The sequence below is a fragment of the Octopus bimaculoides genome, chromosome 2 (assembly GCF_046866305.1).
Source record: "Octopus bimaculoides isolate indiv1 chromosome 2, ASM4686630v1, whole genome shotgun sequence".
Lineage (NCBI taxonomy): Eukaryota > Metazoa > Mollusca > Cephalopoda > Octopoda > Octopodidae > Octopus > Octopus bimaculoides.
This window is the reverse complement of record NC_142929.1, coordinates 76,401,478-76,429,234: the sequence shown is the minus strand read 5'-3', so window position 1 is coordinate 76,429,234 and position 27,757 is coordinate 76,401,478. Positions and strand designations below refer to the sequence as shown.

At 35.5% G+C, this 27,757-nt stretch overlaps 1 protein-coding gene across 22 annotated transcripts in view; it reads left to right on the top strand.

Annotated features, from left to right (window-relative positions):
• Positions 1 to 27,757, top strand: part of LOC106874645 (citron Rho-interacting kinase) — a 351,869-nt gene that overhangs the window by 277,764 nt on the left and 46,348 nt on the right. For 16 of the 22 annotated variants that reach the window (XM_089347064.1, XM_089347057.1, XM_089347060.1 and 13 more), the window contains 10 exons: positions 3,705 to 3,788; positions 4,063 to 4,146; positions 6,133 to 6,171; positions 8,125 to 8,183; positions 11,114 to 11,246; positions 12,408 to 12,563; positions 16,121 to 16,351; positions 24,309 to 24,392; positions 26,566 to 26,682; positions 26,811 to 26,920. In XM_089347064.1, coding sequence (XP_089203190.1) covers positions 3,705 to 3,788; positions 4,063 to 4,146; positions 6,133 to 6,171; positions 8,125 to 8,183; positions 11,114 to 11,246; positions 12,408 to 12,563; positions 16,121 to 16,351; positions 24,309 to 24,392; positions 26,566 to 26,682; positions 26,811 to 26,920 — 1,097 coding nt within the window. The remainder of the gene's footprint in view (positions 1 to 3,704; positions 3,789 to 4,062; positions 4,147 to 6,132; positions 6,172 to 8,124; positions 8,184 to 11,113; positions 11,247 to 12,407; positions 12,564 to 16,120; positions 16,352 to 24,308; positions 24,393 to 26,565; positions 26,683 to 26,810; positions 26,921 to 27,757) is intronic. The other 6 variants (XM_089347055.1, XM_089347051.1, XM_089347062.1 and 3 more) reach the window with 1 other exon arrangement.

Below are 27,757 nucleotides of genomic sequence, written 5' to 3'. Positions count from 1 at the left end.
TCATTTACTGTTCATTTATTGATTGTGCATGGCTAAACAGAAAATTCCAGTATATATCTATCTCTAACAGTTAAATAGTTTCAATTTTGTGTGTGTATGTGTCTACTATGGGTTGAATAATTCTACAAATACTTATAATTATGCAACCATTGTACCAGTGTTGTTGGTATGTATTGGAAACTAGATTGACTGAAATATTAGTAGTGTTATTACCATAGAAGGAATTGTTTCTAAGATGACAGTCCTTTACATCAGCTACTCTAATATCAGGTGTCTATTAAGTGGTTCTCTCTCGCTAATATATATATATATATATATATATATATATATATATATATATATATATATATATATATATAGTTGAAATTTACAGAAAAACAAAAGACGAAGACAGGTGTATGAACAACAAGCAGGTGTATTAGTTTGATGCTCGGGAAAGTGAGAAAGTCTTTTACATTTCAAGCCCACACTCTTCGACATATATATTCATTGCTGCCTATGTTCAATGTTAGAGCCATAACTTTTACTCATAAACCAACTGTAGAATTAGGTCTATTTCTTAAAATGTTTTAATGATTCTTTAAATATATGTATTTGTTGCCAATAATTAGTTCCACAACACTATTTTAATATGAAAATCAAATCAAAATTCACTACAATTATTTAAATCAAAATTTAAATCAATTTTGTGTTAAGGTAAGTTTGATTTCATATTTTATTTCCTCTCACTGAATTCCTCTCTTTCTCTTCATGTGTTTTTATTCTTCTCTCTGTAATTTTTGTTTACCTGCTGTCTATTCTACTGTTCTTTTATCTTGGTATCAAAATTATCTCAGGTACCAGTGTTTACAGATAGAAACTGCAATATTCTTTCTTTGTTGTAATTTCATTTAGTTTATTTCTGGAAGCTGAATAATAATAATAATAATAATAATCCTTTGTACTAAAGGCACAAGGCCGTAAATTCGTGGGGAGGGGGTTTAGTCGATTACATCGTCTCCAGTGTTTCACTGGTACTTAATTTATTAATTCTGAAAGGATGAAAGGCAAAGTCAACCTCAGAATGTAGTGACAGGCAAAATACTGCTAAACACTTCACCCAGCATGCTAACGATTCTGCCAGCTCACTGCCTTAATAATAACTTCAAATTTTGACACAAGGCCACAAAATTTTTGTGGGGAGAGGATAAGTAAATTAATTCAACCCTAGTGCTGAAGTAGTACTTATTTTATCAACCCCAACAGGATGTAAAGTAGATGTCTGTGGAATTTGAACTCAGGTAAAACAGAAATCCCATTAAGCATTTTGCCTGGCATGCTAATGATTCTGCCAGCTCTCCATAATGATAATAATGATGATGATGACGATGATGAATAATTGACCTGAATCTTGAAAAATATGAGTCTTCTAAAGGCACATGACAATACTAAAAAAAAATGAGTTTTTTTAAAACAAATTTAATAATAATATATAAACGGATCTTTCGTATGTCACTTGGACTGAAAATATTGATGATAATAATCTAAGCTACCATTATTATTCACTTGCTCTTTGTTGAACCATTTCTCTGTAATAAAATATTTCTATCTATTTCTTTTGTCAAAGCTTTAAAATCAAAATAATCTATACATGTATTTTAGTAGCTTTTCTAATTAACCTAATGGCTTTGGGTTACTTCTTTTTTTTGCTTACTTCTTCTATAAAAATAAGGTAATTTCATTTTATTTTTAATATTTCTTTACTCACCCCTCCTCGACTTTTACATTCTTGCTGTTTTAAAATGTTTCAGTTGATTTGTTTCCATTTTCAACTTAATCATATTCTTTTCATTTTTTTATCCAAAATATTTGTTGATAATCTGTAGTGGTGGTGGTGGTGGTAGTAGTAGCTTCACCATTTTGTAGTTTCTCATAATATAATTTTGTAGTTTCTCATTAACTATATATTGGGTTGGCAAGAAAGTAATTTCGTTTTTTGCAAATAGTTAGGATTTTTTTGGAATGGCTTTTGTCAATGTTACTTTTTTGCTTTGACATTTCATAGCCATTACTTTCAGCTTTCTTTAGAAGCAAATTGCACATAATTTTGTTTACAGGTGTTAGCTCAGTGTCAATTTTAACATGGAGTGCAAAAACGAACATTTTCACTATATTTTGCTTTTTTATTTCCATAAAGGCAAGAAAGCTGCTGGGGCTCACAAAGAGATATGTGAAGTTTATGCTGTTGGTTGCTTAATGCACATGTCAGATATGGTTTTAAAAATTCCATTCTGTAGATTTTTCACTCAAAGATGACCATCATTTTGGTCAACATACTGAAGTTGATGATGACTGAATCAAAGCCACAATTGAATTTGATTGTCATATAACTGTGCGAGAGATAGCAGAGGGGTTAAATGTATCACACACGACAATTGGAAATCACTTAAAATGTCTTGGACTCATTAAGAAGCTCAATATTTGGGTTCCACATAAATTGAAAGAGGTTCACAATGAATCAATATTGGTGATATGCATTTGAGATGCAATGAAATCAACCTTTTTAAACGAATCATCACTTGTGATGAAAAATGGATTGTCTACAATAACATCAATCGAAAATTATCATGGTCCAAGTATAATGAACCAGCACAAACCACATCAAAAATCTGAATTGTATCAAGAAAAGATGATGCTGTCAATTTGGTGAGATTACAAAGGTGTTGTGTATTTTGAGCTGCTTCCAAGGAAAAAGCAATCCATTCAGATGTTTACTGTCAATGACTAATGAAACTGGAGGAAGCAATCAAAGAAAAACGGCCAGAATTGGCAAATCATAAAGAAATCGTGTTCCACCATGACAATGCTAGACCACACACGTCTTTGCTAACTCGTGAAAAATTATTGGAGCTTGGTTGAGAAGTGATGTCACCTCCACCATATAGCCCTGACCTTGCACCGTCAGATTACCATTTATTTCGAAGTTTGCAAAATTCTTTGAATGGTAAAACTTTCAATAATGATGATGACCTGAAATCGCACTTGCTTCAGTTTTTGGCTGATGAGAACCAGAAGTTCTATGAGCACAGAATCATAAAGTTGCCAGAAAGATGGCAAAAGGTCATCAAACAAAAAAAAAAAACTATAATTGATTTAAGTTCATTCTTTGTATGAAAAAAAATTTATTTCATACTAAAAAAACAAAATTACTTTCTTGCTAACCCAATCGACCAGTTGAAGTATATTTGAGAGATATTTGACTGGTATAAAGGCCATATTCACTATTGCTGGCTGTTGGGAAAAACTCTTGCTTTAGACAATCTGCATTAAAAAAAGCACCCATTGGTGCCTTGAAACATATATAAAATGGTGTTGGCAGTTACTTTGCAGTTTTGCTGGTTATTTAAAGTATTCACAGTAACTGTGAACAGTATTATTTAAATAAATATTAGAGTTGATATATGTGTGTTCTGTCTTTTTGTTCAGCTATTACTCATTGTTTTTATGGATTTCTAAACATTTATTTTTAACATATGCATAGTCCCCTGTTATCTATGTGAATGCACTATATTTCTTTAGTACTGTAACACTATAGTATAGTTCTGTAGTCTGGTGCTGTGTTGATGCCTACCATTGGGTTCTCTGTAGGAACAAACAACAACGGTTACACAACACATATTTGGATGCCTAATTTTAATTATACTGTCATTATTTACTGTATTTAGGAACTTGAACAGAAGCTAGAACTGGAAACCCTCGAGAAGCAAAGACTGGACAGAAAGTGCAGACAACTAACAAGGCAAATTGAGGTGAGTCTCATAGATTCTAAGCCATCGTAATCATTTCTTTTTGTTTTGTCTCCTTTTATATTTGTCTGTCAGTGGTTTTATAGTACTCTGTGTATTCATTGTTTTGCTTATTTTAAAATTTGACTTTTGGAGGATGGGCAGTACCCATAGTCTTTCCAAGGTTGTCTTAGGAATTCAGACAGTTGTATATGGTTTAGTTAATATTCACTAATTTTTTGAAAACAACAATTGCAGACATGTAATTTCTACTGACTGTTGTACTACTTTATTAAAGGACACTGAACGTAACTCAGAGAAGTTTAATTCTGAAAAGAATGAAATGAAGAAAATTGAACGTCTGCACAAAGAAAGAATAAAAGTAAGTTGAAAGGCAAGATATATTTTCTTCTGGTACAATTTGCCAGAAATGATTGTTTTATCTTAGATGTTGTTTTCCTTTTATGAAAGTGTATGGCCTAGTGGTTAGGTTATTACACTCATAATCATAAGAGCATGGCCTCAATTCACGAACCTGGTAATGTGTTGTGTTCTTGAGCAAAAACATTTCATCTTACATTGCTCCAGTCCACTCAGCTGTAAATGAGTTCCAGGAATTGCCAGGAGGTTAACCCCACAACAAACTGGCATCTTGTTTAATGGGGAATATTGTAATCTCAGTTACATATAAGCCATAGTTTCTTTGGTGTATATGTGACTGAACTCCAAATTCATGAATCTTAGAGTTCATGACAGACCTCAATCCTAAGTGCTTTTTTTTTTCAGTTGGTAACCCTAACTCTTTATATTAACATTTCTACTGTGGACAGATTTTCCTTTTATTTTTATTTTAATTCTTAGTATCCTTGACTGGGAATATATCTTTGCCATAAATAATATCAGTGATATAAACTTGTGACCTTGTTTATTTTTTTCTTTCTACTTTGCTGGATCTGGAGGAAGGGACAGTGCCCATGACTTTCACAGGACCATCTTAGACTGATGAGATTGATGCCACTAATATTCCACTTTTTAAGTCAACACCTGCAATGAAAGACATGAGCTGGAAGGGAGTTCCAGAGGGAGGATCTGGGAAGGAAGGACTGAGTGTAGTGATTGTTGAAGGGTTTGGGGGTGGATTAGGGTGGACACAAGGGTGATGGCAAGAGGAGAGACAAGTAGATCAGGTATCCTTGAGTAGAAGTGGCATGAACCCAGACAGTTCCAAGGAGTAGAGCTTGTTAAAGCAACAGTAAAAAACACAGAGAGGCAGCATATCTATGGGCCAGAGACTGGGTTCTCTTTACTTACATCACTAAAGAAATGTTACAAAAGCAGACTATCTGTGTTATGATTTTGTTAATGTTGTCTTCTGTTATTCAAGTTTATCATTTATTTGTTGAGCACAGTCACCATTTCTAACACATTTTTCTGTGCTGGTGAGTATTGAACAGATTTACTGTTTTCCTTCCTTCTTCCATTTCATGTTTCTTTCTATATGCCTCATTTCTTACATATAAATTCATATCTAATGCTCTCTCTTATATAATATTTATGTATCACATTTGCATTATATCTACTTGATTTGTTATCAGTACCAACTCCTTAATATATACTTTCTTCAATCTTCTCCACATAGTGAAACAATGACAATCCATCTTGTATCCCATACCAACTGTCTGTTTTGTTCATGCACACACATACACTTGCACAAATTTTTTTATAGCCTTATCCTTCCTACATTGTATAATCATATTGGGCTAAATTGAGGGATTAACCACTCTAAATACTGGGATTTAGACCCCTTTATTAATCTATTTTACTTTGTTTCTATTGCTTTCTTTTCAGTTTCAAAGGAAAAGTAATAAAAGTTATTTTCTGTTTGAATTTATTTATTTATATCTAGCTTCTTTCGATGCAGGTATGGCTGTGTGGTTAAGTTCACTCCCCAGCCACATGATTTTAGGTTCAGGTTCATTACATGGCACTTTGGACAAATGTCTTCTGTAGCCTTAAGCTGACCAGTCTTGTGAACGGTTTTGGAAAAGCGTAATTTAAAGAATTCTCATGTGTGTGTATGTGTGCGTGTGCATGCTCGTTTACATTTACACTTCAAAAATCACTGAGTTACAAGTGGTGACATTGTTGACATTTCCTCTGTCAACAAATTGCCCCCTGATTTTGTGTTCAAAGGCATATAGAATAAGAAATCTCTCAGTTGAAAGACAAAGGGTTTATGACAGAGAGAGTATCCAGCTATAAAGTAGAACCTCGGTAATATATTTGTCTAAACCATGCTATCATGGAAAAATGGATATGAATTGTTATGTTCTTTGTACATCTTTATTCTTTTTTTTTTTTACATCAGGAACTGGAAGCAGAAATACAACACAAAACTAAAGCTAAGGTTTGTTGCTCTTTTAATAATTCTAAGATGGTTTATTGAAACATAATCATAGTTATTTGACATGGTATACATGCAGGCATAGCTGTGTGGTTAAGAAGCTTGTTTCTCAACTATTTGGTCTCAGGTTCTGTCCTACTGCATGACATGGACTAGTGAATGGGAGATTGAGCAATGGGGAGTGGGTGAGGGGGTGAATATAATGAAGGAAGAACAAGTGTTGTGGCAGATAAAGGGTGACCATTTATGCAGAGGAGGGGAACTGAAGAGAACAGTATTTTTCATATATATATATTTATAGGAAAAATTGAAAAAAGGAGACAAATGTTCAAGATGTTATTAAATCATATCATCATATCATCGACATGTTACGATGGATGCATTCAAAATACATCGAACAGGATGGATAATGATCAGCAATGCATCAATCTCATCAGAGAGGATATAAACAACAGTGCTCATGAAATAGACATGCATTGCTGATCAATATTCATCTTGTCAGATGTATTTTGAATGCCTCTATCGAAACATATGTCGATGATATGAAGATATAAATGATTTAATAACATCTTGAGTGTTTGTCTCCTTTATCAATTTCTCCTATTTTCTCCTAAATACGTCTCTCTTCTCCCTGGAATCAAATCCCACACAAGTATGATCATTGTTTTCTGAGACATTTAAGCAGCATTTAGCTACCTTGTAATTATTCCCCTGGATCTTTCCTATAAATTGTGCACTCATATATATATATATATATATATATATATATATATATATATATATCTTTATTGCCCACAGGGGGTGGGGGTTAAACATAGAGGGGACAAACAAGGACAGACAAAGGGATTAAGTCAATTACATCGACCACAGTGTATAACTGATACTTATTTAATCAACCCCGAAAGGATGAAAGGCAAAGTTGGCCTCAGCTGAATTTGAACTCAGACCATAACAGCAGGCAAAATACCAATAAGCATTTCGCCTGGCTTGCTAACGATTCTGCCAGCTCTCCGCCCTGTGTATACACACTCACACACACACACACACACACACACACACACACACACACACACACATATATATCATCATTTGTCTGCCTTCCATGCTGGCATGGGTGGGACTATATATATATATATATATATATATATATATATATATATATATATATATATATAGAGAGAGAGAGAGAGAGAGAGAGAGAGAGAGAGAGAGAGAGAGAGAGAGAGAGAGAGAGAGAGAGAGAGATTATTAACCTCAAATATAGCTGAAGAAATATTTAAAGATATTCCCATTTTATTATAGAGTTCTCATATTAAACATAAGTGTTGTAGATTTTCTTTAAAACATGTTTCATTAAATATCTGGATATAGATTTAGTGACCCAAAGTTAATTTTACAACAGTGGTGCCCCTGCATGACTACAGCTTTGAAGCTGGAATAAGGTAAAGAGTTAATAGCTGCAGAGATGGCTGTGTGGTTAAGAAGCTCACTTTGCAACCATGTGGTTTGGTTTTCAGTCTCACTGCATGGCACCTGGGGTAAATATCTTCTAGAGCCCTGAGCCAACCAATGACTTGTGAATGAATTTGGTAGAGTGTGTGGAAACCCATTGTGTGTATTCATATGCATCCTTTCTCCACTGTTTGACAAATGGTCTTGCTTTGTTTCTGTCCCCGTAATACAGCAGTTCAGCAAAAGAAGCCAATAAAATAAGTAGCGGACTTAAAATTTACAAGGGTAGAGTTGCCTCAACTACATCCTTCAGAGTGATACCGCAGCATGGCTGCTGTTCAATGATTGAATCAAGTAAAAGTTAAAAATAAGAACACCCTAACCCCAGGCCACTATGTGTGTGTATTGTTGTTTCACTGTTCTTATATCTACATTTTAATTGTGACTCTGTAGATTGCTTCAAGTTAAACTAGTTAAAGTAATTATGTTTTATTTTTATAACAGGTCTCAATATCTCGATCTGTGAGTGTAAATCGAATGCAGAGCAGATCAGCAGAAACAAAGTAAGCTATTTTCAACTTCATTGAAAAGATCAAGTGAACACTGTGTGTGTGTGTGGGGGGGGGGGGCTTTACTGGGGTTTTTTTCCCCATTTTTTTTTTCTTCGTGGCTACTTGGTTAAGGATTTTGCTTCCCAACAACATGATTTAAGGTTCAATTTGAATGCAGATCAGCTTTACCCAGTGTCTTCTGTATCCCCAGGCCAACAAAAACCTTATGAGTGGATTTGGTAGGATAAAAACTAAATGAAACCCAATATGCCTGCCCCTTTCTTCACACCTGCATTCATGCAACCCACCCAACCACTCAGCATCTTTCTCTTTCCCTCCACTTTTTTCCAATTCAGTGTCATCCTTACTATTCTGCTACTCCCCACTTCATCGGTCACCCTTACCCCTTATCCACCATTCACTATTTCTACCCCTCAACCCTACCCAATCTCTACAGTTGTCACTTAACTTTCCCTACCTCCCCTTCTTATCCACTCAACGCGTATCCTTCATTCACTTGAAACTTCCAATCATCCACACTCGCATTTCTTCTGTTCCCATTCACTTCTACTCACCTTGAGGGTCCACACAGATGCCTTATCACTGCTATTTTCATCTCTTTCCTGCTCCACCCTGATTGCTTGCCACCCTGTCTTTTAAAACAGAAATAGCCATATAGTCCCTCTGCAGCAAGAAACCCATTCTGCTCTGGCCCCTTCTCTCATTCTTTAACTTCTGATCTTTTTGTATAAAACCCTCCCTCTCAAGGTCTGTAGTCTTGCAATCTGCATGACAATCTCACTAGTACTGGTACCTTTAAAAATAGTATCCAGTGCACGCTATAAAGTAGTTGGCATTAGGGAAAGCCTCCAGCTGTAGAAACCATGCTAAAGCAGACACTACTGCTTAGAACATGGATATAAAATGATGATGATAGTGTGACTGCATTAGGAATTTGTTGTGAAATTCCACATTTAGCTACCAAGCAACATTAAGATTTGTTAATTAAAGATTCAGTTATATTGTGCTGTGCAGTATTTCAATTTATGCCAGGTTTACCTTCACCCTTCTTCTTTCTCAGTAACTGATAAATACCAAGATATTGGTGAAGATTCAACTGCTGAAAAATCAGACAACTCGCATGAAACTAGGTTATCAATTTAATTAATAAGGTTTTATGTATGGTGGACGGACACGCATTGTTTTATCATTTTAATGTCCATTTTTCCATGCTTGCATGGGTTAGAGGAAAATTTGTTGAGATTTTCTGTGGCTGGAGACTTTTCCTGTTACTAACTCTCGCCTGCTTCCATAAAGTGTAAGTCTTGTTGATTGGGCTAATATTCTGCTAAAATTATTCTTACTACATAATGTGACCAAAAAATACTTGTTTACTTGTGTATAGGTTTCACTAATTTATACTAGATTCTAACCAAAAAAATCTAGAGTGTGATTTATATAGAAGACGAAGCTGATATCAAGTTTAAATATTAAGGAAAAATTTTGTACCAAGATATAACACTAAATTAGGGGTACCATTTATACATGAGTAAATATGATATGTCTCTGAATTCATCTATTTTAATGAATAATTTCACAATTTCAAGAATACATTTTTTTTCAGTTGGTCTGTCCTTTATTTTTTGCTAACTCAACAAGTGTACTAAGGTCAGTTTTCCTGCCACAGCAGGTGTTAATCCTTGTGAACCCCATGATCTACAAAGCTAACCCCCTTTTTGCTTGATTGTTTGTATCCATTCATAATCTCTATCCTCACTATGTCTTTCTTGGTCATCTACTTCTACATTCATTTTCATCACTCTTTTCACCCAGTCATTTTCATCCTTTCTCAGCACATGACCTCATCACTTCGTCACATTTCTCTTCACCACATCCATCACCAGCTCAATTCCCATCATTCTCTATGAATGTTGGAGTACATCAGGAGCCAGTATTAAGCCTGCTACTATTTGTAGTTAAGTGGAGGTGCTGACTCAAAATGTAAAGGAGGGAATTACTGTACACAGATGTTATGGTGTTAAACACAGAAAAGTATAGATGGAAATAAAATATGAATAGATGGCAGGACTGTACGGTTGAAAAATAAAGTATAAAGTAAATATCAGAAAGACAAAGGTCAGAGCAAGTGGTAAAGTTTGTGACAAGGTGGAAAGAAAAGAAATGACCAACTATAATGTACAGTAAAGGTGTTGTAGTAAGCTTCTATAAATGTTGAATATATGCTAGCTAGATTCATTGAATATATAGTGTATGTAGCGATGTGTGAAGTTATTAATCAATGTAACAGCCACATTTAAGTATAAGGTGTGTAAATAGTGGGGCTGCAGGTGAGAGAATGTGAAGTTGGATCTTGGAAATGGCAAGAAAATGAAAGATGTGAAAATGTTTTGTTGACACATAAAAGGCACTCAGTACACTTTGCGGAGTGGTTGGCATTAGGAAGGGCATCCAGCCATAGAAACCAAGCCAAAACAAACTGGAGCTTGGTGCAGCTCTCCTGCTCACTATCTCCAAACAAAACGTCTAACCATGCCAGCATGGAAAATTGATGTCTGTTGGTGGCAGCAGCAGCTGTTGTTTTTTGTTGTAGAAGAAAGAGGGTAGAATATAATGACAGAGGCTAGAGTGAAATATGCATGTGAGATGTTCTGAGTACTGAGTGGCATGCTATAACGAAGAGGGGAGTGTCGCTGAAATTGAAAAGAAAGTTGGATGCTGTTGGTGTGAGGAACACTATGATTTATAGAAGTGAGACATGGGTAATGGAGATGGAGCAGTAGAGAAGGCTAGGGAGAAAAAATAGAGACGAGAATAGTTCAGTGAGTAACTAGCACATTGTTGAGAGAGAGAGAAGAGAGACAACTGCAGAGTATGTTTGATACTAATTATAAGGTGTTTCTTTTTTCTTCTTAATTTTTCAGCGAAAAGACAGAAGAGAAAATTCAAATACTCCAACAGGATAAAGCCCATCTAGAAGCTCGTGTGTCTACACTGGAACATATTGTTGAAGAATACCAAAGCAACATAACTGCCTTAAAAGAAAACATTAAAAAGGTGTGAAAGAATACATTTTCTGTCAGCTTATTCTGAACTCCTTTACATATAGCAGTGAATGAGGAAGAATCATTAGAGCATCAGATAGAACCCCTTGCAGCATTTGTTCCCACATTGTTCTGAGTTCAAATCCTACTATGGCCTATATCGGTAGTAGACTTAAACCATTTGGCATTTTGGGTGCTTTTAGTGGACCCCACTGTTGCATGCATTCAGGCCAGGTCTCTTGTTTCAGAAAACCATGCTCCCTCTTTCCTTTCCATCAGTCTTGGAAACCCTTTAAGTGGTCATGGGCCAGGCTTTATTTAAAATGAATCAATCTAATATTTAATATTTGGGATTTTAGATGTTTTGTGTAAGGAATTCTTGCAATATTTAGCCATAAGTCTTGGCATTCTGAATTCACACCCCATTAGGGTCAGTTTTAGCTTCCATCTTTCCAGGGTTGATATAATTGACTATACCCTCCCTCAAAATTTGTAGAAATCAATGTTATTTTATGCTACAAAACCAATATAAACTATAAATTCCTTGAACAAGTCTAACCTTTAATGGAACTAGAATTTCCATAGGAAACAACTCCAAAACAATGAAAATACAAGATACAAAAGGTTTACTACGAAAAACATATACAAATGAACAAACACAACAAATGTAGACTTCACATCTTCAGCTGTTTAACAGATATCATTATAGTTTCAGCACCTGAGCAGTACCATTCAGTAGGGTGGTATCAGCAGTGTCAAAAAATATAAACACTGCTTGGGAACAGTTGACAAGAAGCAGCAGGGTGGGCAATTGTAAGCTCAGTGTGTTCGAAGCACAAATACTAACAAAATCTCCAACGTAATTTCCACAAAACTGCAGCCATCAAACAGATATAATTTGTTAATATTTGAGATTGCTAAGAAAAACAAAATTTTTATCAGAAATTTTTGTTTTTAATTTATTTAGAATTTTCAACTCTTCAACTCACTTAAATGTTTTATAAAATTGAGAAAGAAACATGAAAAATAACCAGAAAATTTTATATTTTATATTTTTTTAATAGCTTTCAGTTATTTATTCTGGTGTCCTATCATTTAGTTTGTCTTCTGTTTTTCTAATCATTTTATTTTTGATTTTATATTTTTTGTAATTTTTGCCTTCTGGCATTTTTAGCAAGACAAATCCAACAAAGAACTTGTAAAAAGTTTAACAGAAGAATTAACATCTTGGGAAGAAGAAGCATCTAAAATGAAAGAGCGTCTGTTGTTACAAATTGATAAGATAAAAACACAGCGAGATAAAGCTGAAGAGAGATTTCAAAGCTCTCAGGTAATTTTTTTTTTTAATCTTTGAAATTATCTTTGATTAATTCTTTATTCTAAAAATTAAAAAATAAAAATATTAGTTTGATTTCTCCTCTTTAAGTCATTTTCTTCTTCTCCTACTCCATGAGTCACATTTTCAAGTAGCCTTCTATTTTATTTCATTGCTACCGCCACCACTATCTTGGGGAAGTTTCAAAATGGTGGGATGCCAAACTAAATATTGTGCATTTTTACTTTCTGAGTTCAAATCTTGCCATGGTTTACTTCACCTTTTATCCCACTGTAGAGGATTAAATTATCACCATGCTTATATTGCAGTCAGCTTGATCAACTGTAGTCTTCTCCAAATCAGTGGCTCTCTGACCAAAATAAGAAATAATATTTATCATTACCATATCTGATGGCATAAAAGACACACCCCAATTTCAGCTCATCATACTCACCATCATTTTAACATCCACTTTCCCATGCACACACAGGCCAGACAGAATTTTGTTAAAGCAGATTTTGTATGATTGGATGCCCTTCTTGTCACCAACCCTCACTTATTTCCAAGTAAGGTAATATTTCCCCATGACCAGACATGTTTCCATGGAAGATTGGAAATGAGGGATACCATTTACAAGACTGTGGCATTCGTTTGCAATTATTGGATGGTGTCGATGCATGGGGACAATACCGCACATGCACACACAGGGTTATAGTAGAAGACACTTTCCGATATTGAAGAGAAATGGTTTTGATGCATTAAAGCTTATGAGAAACCCAGCTTTACATATTAGACCTGGCATGAGTTTTGGACACATTTTTATATGGGGGTGGGGTTTTATATATCATCAAATACAGATCTGCTTTACTTTTTCTTCTCCATCTTTCATTTAATTACCACACACACACACACACACACACACACACACACTCTCACTCACTCACACACTTCTTATTTTTGTGTATCTTTTATTTCTCCATTTTTATTTTTTTAAATATCATTTATGTATAATGTATGAATAAATGATGGTTTCAAACTTTGGCACAAAGCCACTGATTTTTTTTAGTTTATATCATCAATCCCAGTACTCAACTAGTACTATATTTCATTAACCCTGGTAAAATGAAAAGTATAGTTAGCAGAATTTGCACTCAGAACAAGTCTCAGACGAAATAGCACTAAGCATTTTGTTCAACACACTAATGATTCTGCCAGCTCACTGCTTTAATCTAGATATACATAATGCCAGTTATGTATAAATAATAATGATTCACTGAATCAAGTTGGACTGAAATATTTTTATAATTAATTACGTGATGATTTGGCAGAGTCATTAGGACATCAGGTAAAACGCTTTGCATGATTTCTTCCAACTTTCTGCACTCAGTTCAGATCCTGCCAAAGACTTTGATTTTTATCCTTTCAGGGTCAGTAGAAAATGTACCAGTCCAGGATGTTGGATTGGTAGAACTATAAGAATGTTGAACCTGATGCCTTGTCGTACTTGATCCAATTGTTTGCATTTTGGATTCAAATCCCACCATTGCTTACTTCAGTAGTAGACTGTCACTTGATTTTAACACCACCACCTGGCACCTTGGATACATTTAGTTGAGTTAACTCTGTTGCAAACATTCATTTCAAGGTTCTGGTTTGAAAATACCTTTCTCCCTCTTTACATTGTACAGAATCTAGCTCACCAGCAGGTGTGACTGTGTTCTTTAGAGGTTCTCTTTCTAAACACATGGTTCTGTTCTTGATCCCACTGCCCTGCATCGTGGGCAAATGGCTTCTGCAATATTCTTAGATTGACCAGTACCTTGAGGCTGAAATTTATTACTAGACAGAAACCACAAGGATGTCCAACGTATATATGCATATGTATGTCTGTGTGTCTTTCAGCAAGGAAACTGTAAACAGTGCCTTCAAATAATAATTATAATCATCATTTAGTGTCCATGTTCCATGCTAACATGAATTGGTTTGTTTGACAGAATTCAATTCTAAAGACTCATTCTCCAATGTCTACTTTCGTCAACCACTTCACAATGTGTACAGAGTGTATTTTTGATGGCACTAGCACTAGTGAGGTCACAAAGCAGCTTGCAAGGCTACAAACTCTGGGAGAGATGACTTTATGTTGGGGATAAGCTGCCAGAGCAGACTTGGTTTATTTCTGTAGAGGAGCTAATGACTACTCAAATTTTAGAAGATTGGATGGGAGTGATTGAGCTGAATCTGGGGAAAATAAAAATAGTGGTGATGAAGACCCTGAATGGACTCTTAAAATACAAGGTGAGTGGAAAAGAGTAAGGACAGGAGAAAAAGAATGTGGGTTAGAGGTTGCAAGAGTGTATGGGAGAAAGGAAATGGATGAAGGCGTGAGTATAATAATGAATGATGAGTAAGTGTTGAGGGGTGAATGCAGTAAATGGTAAATAAGGCATGGGGGATGTAGAACAGCAGAATATTAATGATGAGAAAGTAGATTGGAGAAGAATGAGAGAGATGACATGGTTGGATAGGTTACTAGAGTGAGGGAGGGGGGAGCAGGTGTAGTACATGGGGAGATTGAGAGATGTTTGATGTTGATAGAAAAAGAAAGGCAATTTGGTGGCTGAGAGGAGGTGATCAGTATAAAATGTGGGTGGAGAGGACAGTATAAGGATGAAGGATAGCTTTCAAATGAAATGGTTCTTGGCAGTGAGAAAGATTAGTGGTATCAAGGAAGCTGCCATTACAGAGATGATACATGGTGGGGGTGTCTTGAGAAGGAAATTAGGTGCAGGGCACGGTTGTGCATACGTGTGAGCACTCTCTCATGTACACATATATTATAATTGCCTAATCTGCTATTTGTAGCAGAAAAAACTGTAGACCAGTGAATGGTTTGTTGAATAGCTGTAATTAACAGTACCATCCACATTTCTCATCCTCAGCTTATATTCTCCTTATAGCGAGATTGTATGCTCCAACATCTCTACCTTCTTTCCAGTTACTCCCACTCACTCCTATAGAATGTAGAATAGCCATGTATTTCTTCTATAGCAAGACACCTATGCATGTCCCTTTATCGTAATTTTAACCTCTCGACAGTTGGCATAAAGCCACCTCTTTTTCTACTGCAACCCTGTTCAGTTGAAAGAGTATCTTTTTCTTTGGCTTGTAAGTTACTGGATGAGCTAACTCTTGTTATGAAAAAGGCCCTCAGTACACTCTGTAAAGTGGTTTATGTTAGGAAAGGTATTCAACTGTGGAAACCATGCCAAAGCAGGCGTTGGACCTCAACATAGTCCTCCTACTTATTGGACCCTGGCAAACTGTCCAACCCATTCCCACATGGAAAACAGATGTTAAATGATGATGATAATGGTTTGCAAAGGAACCACAGAGTTGTTAAAACTTTAACTGCTCTTGTTTATTCTTATGTGTCATCCTGGTGACAGACACTTGTATACAGGAAGCTGGGGTCCTTTTCATTTTCAAAGTACTTATTACCTGTGGTTTACAATAAGAAGCTCATAGAAAAACTACTCGCTTTTTTTTTGTCTTTTTAAACTTTCTTTGTGCAGTCTGATCTTGATAAATGGCAGCAAGAAATAACAAAATCAGAAGAGAACCTTGTGGATTATCAGAGGCAAGTCAAAGTGCTGCAGAAGGAACTGGAAGAAACCCATCGCAGTTGGAGTCAAACTCAGTGGGAGCTGGACAAAATTAAGCGGGAACATGATAAACTTGAGTATGCTTATATGGAGATCTCCAAGAGGTTGGCAGACAACACCATTGACCAAGAATCTGTGTCGGTAAGTAGAAAAATATTGGGAGAAAAAGAGAAATCTCTTCCACTGCTGCTTTTACAACTTTGATTCCATTTATTTGAAGTGGTGGGAAGATGGGAAATATCTTTGGTGGGAGTATTGAAATCATCATCATCTGTACTCAAACAGTCCTCTCTCTATCCCTTCTTTCTATCTATCTCTCTTTCCCTCCTTTCACTCTGTCCCTCTCCTCTATATATATCCCTCTCTCTACATCTTTCTTTGTCCCTGTTCCCTCCCTTCCTTCCCCCTTTTCCTTTTTCTCTCTCTCCTTTCCTCCCCTCTCTTCTTCTTCCTCCCTTTCTCTCCTTCCCCTCACTCCAGACCTACTTTTCTCTTCCTGTATCCCTTCTTACATTTCCTGTTCCCCCACCCCCATTTCTCTTCATTTTCCCCTCTCTCTCTCTCTCTCTCTCTCTCTCTCTCTCTCTTTCTCTCTCTGTTATATCTTATGAAACCCCATTATCTCTTATTCTCCCTCTCTCACTTTCACTGTACTTTCTCTTCATCTCCCTGAATTATTCTATCCTGCTCCACCAACTCTATTCTATTTCACCCACCTTTTGCTCTCTCTCTCTCTCTCTCTCTCTCTCTCTCTCTCTCTCTCTCCTTCCCCTCCACCTATTTCCTCTTTGATGTTATAATACACTATCACAACCTCCCTGCCATCACTGTATCAGCATTACTTACACTTTAAGCTGAACTTGATTCTTCACTGCATTCTGATATATCTGGTTCTTGCACAGTTTCTTTACATCACTGTTTCTGCCAAGAATCAGTCAGTAACCTAGGTGCCACAACTCAACTCAACTTGCTCCTCTACAAACTACTTCCTGCTCCCCTCCCCCTGCCATTCAACTTGATCATTTCTCTTACCTTGTGTGTTTTCTCTGAATACACCTGTGTGTGTGTGTGCATGTCACAAGCATGCAAACATCCTTATTGTATGTGAAATATATGTTCCATATGTGCGTGCAAGTGTGTATATGTACACATACATTTGTGTGTGCATATACATGTGTGTATGTATGTATATATATATATATATATATATACGTGTGTATGTATATATATATATATATTTGTATATATATATATATATATATATATATATATACAAGCATATACATATATACACATGCATATATATACATATACACACACTCTCATACTAGTATGAAAATCAATGTTCAACACCTGAGTGCGTATTTTAGTTGTTTGGTATGAAACGAAGCAATTATGGATCATCTGTCATTATTGATTCCAAGACTCCAATCTCTTCCTCTCCACTGAGCTCTTCCCCAACCCTTCAAGTTTTGCTTTTAAGTCTTGGAATTGATGGCTGGAGGAGTGCAGGTGTGGAGGAAGTGGGGTTGGAAACAGTATTTTTTTTTTTTACCGACAACCTAACACCTCTTATATCTAATTCTCATTACATTTCACTATTAACCTAACTAAAGTTTGAAATCTAAACTTTTAAGATATTACGTTCAGTAATTCCTCTGGTGATTACTGTTGTGTTGTTGTTGTTGGTGGTGGTGGGTTTTAACGCATGCGTGCACTTCAAGGTTATTAAGAATGTACAGTGGAAAATGCAGGCACGTTTTGAGCTACCGTCTGCCCAGAATGTGGATGTAGGAGCCCTTTTGGATGCTTACCAGGTAATTTTTTAATGCCTTTATGCGCACTCATAACTCATATTCTTAGTAAATCTTTTGACATAGTAAATCTCTTGTTGTTCTCAATCTTAACAATCTACAATGCTAGAGCTTATCTCCGTTTCTGTCACCTTCATTGGATGTTTTACTTTTTTAAGGTACTCTGTTGGGTACCATTTCCATTCAGTCCCGTCCACAACTCCTCCCTCTTCTCCTGCCATCCTCACTGTTTCTCACTTCTTAGAACTAACCTTCTGACATTCCTTCCTCGTTCAAACTTTTCCTGGAAACATCAACTTGCAAATGTTAAAGATGAACATTAACCACACCAAATTCCTACCACCACTACCACCTCCAACAACAACTCTAGCTGAGCCTGCGAACATCATTAGTTTGGCTCCTCTTCCCTTGACTAACTAATTTTAATCCTTTTGGTACCAGCTTAACCAAGGCTGCTTCCGCTTCATTGATACAAACTTTCTGCTTTAAAATGATCTAAATTAAACCCATAAAATATGTGTCCTTCTGTCTCCCCTAGGAATCATCATCATCATCATTATTATTATAATTATTATTATTGGTTTTGTTGTTATTTTTATGAAAATTTATCTTGACTATTTATGTTCTGAATTCAAATAATGAAGTCAGCTCTACCTTTCATTTTCCAATATCAATAAAATTTTGATGTATGACCAGACAATTGTTTGGCCAGCTGGACAACCTCATCATTGATTTAACATGCAAAGTGGTTGAATATTCCACAGACATGGGTACCCTGGGGGGTAATTCTCTGGTAGAATCAATGTGGCACATGTGTGACAAGACTGAAACTTTGAATTACAGTTGCAATCCACCAACAGGCTTCCATGCAGTCTTCGTCCACCCAGGTTTACTCACAAGATTTGGCTTGATCTAAGGCTGTGGTATAGGCACTTATCAAACATGTTATGTTGTGGGATTGAACGCAAAACCTTTTGGTTGTAAAATAAACTTCTTAACCATTCAGCCATGCCTGTCTGCATCAACAATCAAATGTGGGTTAAAAATTATCAGAAATTATTATTATTATTATTATTATTATTATTATTATTATTATTATTTACGAGCTGGCAGAATAATTAGTGCATCGAACAAGATACTGAACAGTATTTCTTTCCACACTTCATGTTCTTTGTTCAAATCTTGCCATGGTGAACTTTGCCTTTTGTCCTTTTGGAGGTTTAAGCAAAGTACCAGTTGAATATACTGGTGTTAATGTAATCCATTTCCACTACCACCGCCCCTAAAATTGCCAAAATTTAAAGCAATTATTATTATTATTATTATGATTATCATGATCACTAGCATCAAAGGTGTGGAGCTGGCAAAGTCGGCTGAGCATCAGAAAAATGCCATGGGTTATTTCCTCTGGTGCTTTATATTCTGAGTTCAAATACCACTGAGTAACTTTGCCTTTCATCCTCTCAGGGATAACAAAATTAAGTTCTAGTTAAGTATTGGAATCGGTGATATAGACTAACCCCAACCATCCCTCCTCCACAAAATTGCTGACTATGTGCCTAAATCCCAAACCATTATTATTGTTATTAAAAGTACTGCTTGAAATCCTATAGGAATGTTTAAGTAATTTATTATATCTAGTTTAAAAACTATAGTGATACAGAAAATAGTTAGTTAATTGGGAAGTATTGGTATAGTAGCAGCTTATTAGTAGTTCTCTTTGGTGTAAACCATGTTGGCCAGAATGGTCTCCCATGAGAGAGATGGTGGGGCTTGGAGCAGATTGGTAGTTACTATCACATTTCTGGAGTATAACGTGTTGCATGCCCAGCCCCAATGTAAAGAATGAAATGCTGTAGTTAATATGTTGTTTCCATTTACATTGAATATGCTTTTAAAAATACTAAATCAAACCTCAGTACTTGCTTGAGATATTATTTTGTCAACCTCGGACAGGAAAAAGATAAAGTTAACTTTGGCAGGATTAGAACTCAGAGTCTAAAGTGAAGTATTTTAAATGTTGCAGGCATTTTGTCTGCTTCTTTATATTCTGAGTTCAAATCCTACCAAAGTCAAGTTTGCCTTTCATCTCTCTGAGGTCGATGAAATAAAGTACCAATCAAGTACTGATCATTAGAACCAATTAATCCCCTCTCTCTAACTTTGTGCCTGAATTACAAACAGAAATTTTGTCCAGTATTCTAACAATTCTACCTAAAGTGACTATATCTCTGAGAAAGTGCCTGAACATTCATTAGTATCTTAATTTAGTATAATGAAAACAGCTGACAAATAACAAATACCCTGCAGTAGCCTCTTTAATTAATAGGCAGCAGATAACTTAATGATTAGAGAGGAGAATACCATCTCATCACTGTCATCCAAGTTGTGTAGTGTGTGTATTTACTGTTGCTGCCTCCATAGCAGCTGTTATTTGCTGCTGAAATTACATATCATATACAGAAAATAATATTGATCTATTATTGATGGCAACTTGACTCATAAGTTTGTCAAGACACAGCCACATGTCATCATGGCTTTGGTAATAAAATTTCATCTGAAAACTCCTAAACTCTAGTTGCATGGAAGCAGTATAGAGATCTTGTTTTTTTTTTGTTTTTTTCTTCTCTCCTCTTAACTTTGATAACAACCTGCCTCAAATCACCTCTGGTGCTAAGATGCAAATTTCCCATTTAAAGTGATCTAAATTAAACCTTGCATCAAAATTTTTTTAATCTTTTTCAAACACCATCGCAATAATGACACGGTTATTTATTAAATTCTTCATTATTTCCAAAATTTATTGAAAAAGTACAGACTGTGTGTTTAAGAGGTTCGCTTCTCAACCACATAGTAAATTTGGGTTCAGTTCCACTGCATGGCATCTTGGGCAAGTCTCTTCTGCTATAGCCTCAGCCTGATCAAAGCCTTGCAAATGAATTTTGTGAACAGAAACTAAAAGAAGCCCATCATGTGCATGGGAGAAGGGTGTCTCCCCACTTCAACCATAGTGTCATAGCTGTAAAAATAGGTCTCTGGCATAAAAGCATTGTCGTTTATTTCTAGTATTCTGCATAAGCATGTCTGGGCATAGAGAAATATTACCTTCCTTGAAAACAGGCAAATGTTGATGACAGGAAAGGCATCCAGCTGTAGAAAATTTGCCTCAATAAAATTCTATCAACCATTGAATGCAAGTATGAAAAAGTGGACATTAAAACAACAATGATGAGGTGGAGGAAAGGCGGTTATTTCATCAGAGGTATAGTAACAAAAAGGTTAAGAGAGACTGATATATAATCTTCACTTGCATCAAGTTAACTAATTAATAAAACTATAAGAAAGATAATTATGTGTGTTACTTGCATCGTTAGACACAGAATTAAGTTTAATTTTCGCATTGCAATATTATGAATTTAATCAATTCTATAGAGAAAGATAGAAAAAACTATTTTTAGCTTTGCTCCAGAATAGTTTTGAGATTATATCCTCAGAAAACATGTGAAAGCCAACAACCAAAAGATTGTGATTGAATCCCAATCACATCTTAAGGCCTCAGTGAATTTAAAACCAGAAATGCTGTCTTAGTCTATTTATCTATATTTTTTTCAGTTTACAGAATAAATCTTCTTATAGTGCATTATAGCCTTTGCCATTAAGATATGAGGAAAATTATGAAACACATTATGAAGCATAGGAATAATGTTTGAGGAAGTGGGTCCCTTTACTTGGGTTGAGAACATTCAAGCTCTTTGTTGCTGGTGTTGCACAAAAAACACCTTCAGTACACTCTGTAAAGTGTAAGGTTGTGAGGAACCATTAATCTTGTCAAAGACATGGCTACCTCTCTAGTGTTGGTGCCACAAAGAAAGCACTGAATACATTTATCTATAAAATGGTTAATGCTAGGTTAGGCATCTAGCAGTAGAAACCATGCAAGATGAAGTCCTTTGACCTGTCTAGGTGAGTAGTACCCTTGAATACATGCTGACTGACTGTGGACATAAAATGAAGATGATAAATATAGTCTAAAAAAATATAACTGCTTAAGAAAACAAACTGGTATAAACAAGTGAAAGTATTCCTATGTTGATTTAGATGGCTGTCATCAAGTTTACTGTTCCATAATGTAATATTACATAACATCTAACAGAAGAAGCTAATAACATTGATTGGTGCCTGAGAAAACTATTGATGTTACACATATATTTGATGGGTTCTGTGGCAGACTGAAATATGACCTTATATTCTATAACATATATCACTTAAGATTTTTGATGCTAGTAATCTTCTCTCTCTCTCTCACTCTCTCTCTCTCTCTCTCTCACTCTCACTCACTCTCTCTCTCTGTCACTCTCTCTCTCTCTCTGTCACTCTCTCTCTCTGTCACTCTCTCTCTCTCACTCTCTCTCTCTCTCTCTCTCTCTCTCTCTCTCTCTCACTCTCTCTCTCTCTAGCCTGCACTAGTTTCACATCGAACACTGATGATAAAAAAAGAAGAAATTCAATACACATTGCTACATGCCTAATCATTTGTTCTTAACTTTTTCCATCTTGTTCATTCGTTTCTCAGTTTTTCCATATTAGTATAGGGTAGACAAGGGAACTATTTAGGGGTGGTGTTTTATAGTTTAGTTTTTCCTAGTAACATTGTTTAAAAGTAAATCTTGTCTTATACATCTAGTAACTCTTTCTCAAAGTTGTTCAAGTGCAGCTATGTGTTTAAGAACTTTGGTTTGGGGTTCAATTCCACAGAGTAACAATTTGGGCAAGTGTCTACTCCTATAGTTGTGAGCCAGCCAAAGCTTGGTGAGTGGTTTTGGTAGGTGGAAACAAAGAAACCTGTTGTATATGTATGTATTATATGTTTGTATGTGTGGATGTGTTTATATTTGTGTCTCCTTGTCTTGAATTGCGTAATAGTTGTGAACGATTGTCACTCTCAGAGAAGGAATGTCATTCATTGCCAATATTCTATGAAAGCATGTCTAGACATGAGGAAATATTGCCTTGCTTGAAAATAGATGGGAGTTAGTGATAGGAAAGGCATCTGGCTATAGAAAATATGCTTGAATAAACTGACTCATGCAAGCATAGAAAAATGGACATTGAAATGACACTGATAATGAAAGAATTATTCTCTTGTAGAAAATATTCACTAGATACAATATATGAAAGACCCTTTGTGTTAGCCCTAAAACGCCAACTGTAAGGTTAACCTATGAATATTGTCGACCCTCACCAAAATACTCTCTGCAACTTGTATTGACCTTAAAAGAAATACAGTCAGCTTCTTGCTTCAACTTTAAATGAGATACAAGTATATCCAGCCAACACCGATGAATGATTATGGCTTGATAACATACACTATGCTTTTGCTAATTATCTTAGGTACCTACCTAGTTATGAAATACTATCTCAGGCCTCCTCACCCTTGATCCAACAGTACCTCCAGGCTAAGGCATTTGGAAGGAAAAAGCAATACCAGCACACAATTTGATGCTCATTTATAGCTAAGTAGATAGGAGCAAGGTAAAATGAAGTGCCATGCTCAAAGACTCAATATGTTACACAGTCTAGGAACTGACTTTATGATTAGGATCAAAACTCCTGACTACTAGACCACACAACTTCACAATCATACTTTCACACATACATGACATTTTACTGTTTTGCTGTTGGAAGATAATGTTTATCCTACTCAACAAATGCAGTGTTTAATACTTCACCTGAATATATGTATGGTATGTCATGTTCACTTACAAACACAAAACATTAATTATAACAACCTCTAATTTTAACCCAAAGAAAAATCATTTAGCAAATTTGAAATAAATACCTAATATAGGCTCAGGCTGGCTGCATGGTTTAGAAGTTACCCTCACTACCACCTAGTTTTGGGTTCAGTTCCACTGTGCAACACCTTGGGCAAGTATCTTCTATAGCCTTGTCAGTGAATTTGTTAATTGTGCAGATTCTTCATGTGTGTGTGTTCACATTTGTATGTTTTTGTTCACTGGAATTTATTCTATCAGTCTCTTTTTGCCCAACTTAGAGGTGTGGCAAAAGGTCACTAATCAAATAAGCTCCAAACTTTAAAAAAAAGATGCAAGTACCAAGATTGATTGTATTGACTAAACCTTTCAAGGTTGTGCCCCAGCATGGCCACACTCAAATGATAAAAACAAGTAAAAAATAGATGAAAAGAATCTATTTGTTCTAACGTGTATTACACAGATGATGCTTCTTTTTTTATTTTATTTTCCATTTTTAATTCGTTTCAGAGCCTTCAAACAACCAACACACACTTGGTAAATGAAGTGAAATTATTTAAATCCAAAGAAGAAAAGGCTGTCCGAATATACAGAGTAAGTTATGGATTCATTATTATATTAGATGTATATAATTAAAACATTCTCTGGGAACTGATTGCTAGAAATCATTGCTATAATGTTTTGTGTATTATTATTATTATTATTATTATTATTATTATTATTATTATTATTATTATTATTATTAAGACAGTGAGAAGTACCAGTTAGAGCACTAGGGTTAATGAAAGCAATGAGCCACCTCCCCTCAAATTTTAAGCTTTGTGCCTATAGTAAAAAGAAAAAATTATTATGAAGCACCAAGCTAGCAAAATCATTAGAACATCTGACAAAATGCTCTGCAGCATTTCTTCCAGCACTTTTGCATTCTGAGTTCAAATGTCACTGAGGTTGACTTTGCTTTACAATCTTTCAGGGTTGATAAAATAGAGTACCGATCAAGTACTGGGGGTCAATGTAATTAACTTGCACTCGCCTCTCAAAATTGCTGATCTTGTGCCAATGTTAGAAAAAAAAACTATTATTAAGGCAACAAGCTGGCAGAACCACTAGTGCATTGGACAAAATGCTTACCAGCACTTCCACCATCTCTTTATGTTCAGAGTTTAAATTCTGCTGAGGTCAACTTTGTCTTTCATCCATCCAGGATTGATAAAATAAAGAACCAGTCAACTGTTGTGGTCAGTAGTATCAACTAACACCCTTCACTTAGAATTGCTGGCCTTGCATCAAAATGTGAAACCGTTACTATTATTAATAAAGCAGAGATCTGGCAGCATCTTTCCCACACTGGACAAAATGCTTTCAGTATTTCTTCCAGCTCTTTTCATTCTAAGTTCAAATGTCATTGAAGTCAACTTTGCCTGTCATCCTTTCAGGATTGATAAAATAAGTACTAGTCAAGTACTGGGGGTAATGTAATCAACTAACCCCTTCTCCAGTTGAGTACTGGGGTCAGTGTAATTGAGTAGTCCCTCCTCATGAAAATGCTGGCTAGTACCTAAATTTGAAACAACTTAATGGCAGCAAACTGACAGGATCTTTACAACACCAGACAAAATGCTTAGCAACACTTCTGACTTTATATTGTATTCAGATGTCACTGAGGGCAGCTTTACCTTTCGTTCTTGAGGTATGAGAGTAAAAACAGTACCATTAGTATAGTGGAGCATTAGGCATGGTTAAAAAAATCTCAAAACAAACATAGACATCATGCCAGAGCTCACAAAACTACATACTGCCCCAAAAATAGCTCTTCTAGGAACAGTCTACATCTTGCACAAGGCACTATCAATTGAATAGAATAACTCTTCACACACAACACACACCCTACACAACAAGCATCTAATAATCCAAAACAATACAACTTGCACAACATATGCTATACAAGATTAAAGCTCAATAAAATAAAATAATACAATTCACATTACACACACCACACAATAAACATAACAAGACACAAATTAAAGCCCTAACAGAACAAACTAGTGCAGTACACCACCAGGAGGAGTCTGCACTCTGATCCCCACAAAAATAAGAATGCTGCACATTCATCAGAAACATGGTGGTGCCACAAATTCACATGAAACTACCAAAGAAAAACTGTTCATAATGCTAACAATGATAATAATCCATTATATGCAATAGAAGCAGTATTCAGTTTAAATTGTCATCTATGTATTACACTTCATGTAAATATTTCCTTGAAAGGCAAATTTACTGTGGTATTTATCCAGAGATAACATCTCTTATGGACATACTTTGTTCAAAAACATATATTAGGAGGACATGAAAATTATTCCAGTAGTAGCTGGTGAGAATGTCGAATGCATTTTGGTTTCATTCAGCTTTGTCAATGGTGTCTACTCACAGCCAACCACATACCTAGATGATTGTCGCCTCTATTATATAGGAAAATAGTGAAATATGTGTTTGAGGGTGTCTGTGTTTGTGGTTTCCTTGTCTTCACATTTCATGTTAGTTGTAATCAAGCAACTCCTTACAAGTACTGTTTGTTTCCAATTTTGCATGAAATTATGTGCAGTCATGGACAAAATACTACCTTGTTTAGGAACAGGTGAAGGTCAGTGATAGGAAAGGACATCTGGTAACAAAAATCTACCCCAGTGTATTATGTTGGACCCATTCATGTATGGAAAAATGGATGTTGGAACAAAAATGATGATGTTATATTCAATGCATTTTACAGGAATATGAGGACAAATACAAGCATTCCGAGAAAGAGAAGCATTCTATAAATATGGAACGGCAATCTCTGCTACATGAAATTCAAGACCTTCAGCATCAGTGTGATATGGAAAGAAGGGTGTGTATACTTTTGTGCTGCTTCCACTATATTGGATAATATTGAATAAAAGTATAAATTATTACATGTATTATTTAGTGACCTATCAAGACACCTATAACCTATTTGTATATTTGCGTTGTTGACAGGTTGCAGACAACCTGAAATCTGTGTGTAAAGAACTGGAACTCCAAGTCATTGACTACGAGGGTATTATTAAACAATATGAACAAAAAGAATCTGACTGGAATACATTAAGGTATTTGCTTCTCTTTAATTTTTAACTATTTGCCTTCATAGTTCTTAGTTATATTCCCCTGGACCAATCCATTTAATTCTTTTTTTTATGAGTAAGCAGTGTTGTAATGTACACAGCTGTAATAAACACAGGCATAGCTGTGTAGTTTAGCAGTTTCTTCTGTAACCGTGGTGTTTCAGGTTTGTTCCTCATGCCTGGTACTTTAAAGTGGGTGTCTTCTAGTATAGCCTGAGACCAGCCAACGGCTTGTGAATGAATTTGTTATCTGGTAGGTAGAAGTTGCAGCAAGCCCATCATCATCCATGTGTGTTTGTGTGAATGTTGATGTTTTAAACTCGTCACCACTTGAGCAGAACAGTGATGATTGTTGACACTCTTTGTTGACATTATGACTGATTGCTCTCTGTTCTTTCAAAGACCTGTAAAAAAAAAACTTTTACTCAAAAAGTAAGGTTCGGTCACAATAACATCTAGTTGTAGAATCCTGCTTTGAATAATTCCTCAAATAACCAATGCTAGAATAGAAAAATGGGTGTTAAACAAGCAAACATTGTTATGTATGATAGTGCAACTATACTATAATGGAGAAAGCTGCTTATTAATTAGGTATGTAACAATTACTAAAATTACTAAAAGAAAGCAATATTAAAAGCTTGACCATCTGGGAATATTTTTATAAATTCATGTTCTAAGAAATTTCCTATGATTTCGATTTCTGAAGTTTACTGAATTTTTTTAACTCCAAATTCTCGCAAATTTAAATATTCATTACATACACTGTGTCCAATTCTTCATAAATTTAAATATTCATTGCATTCACTGCAGAGTAGATTTTAA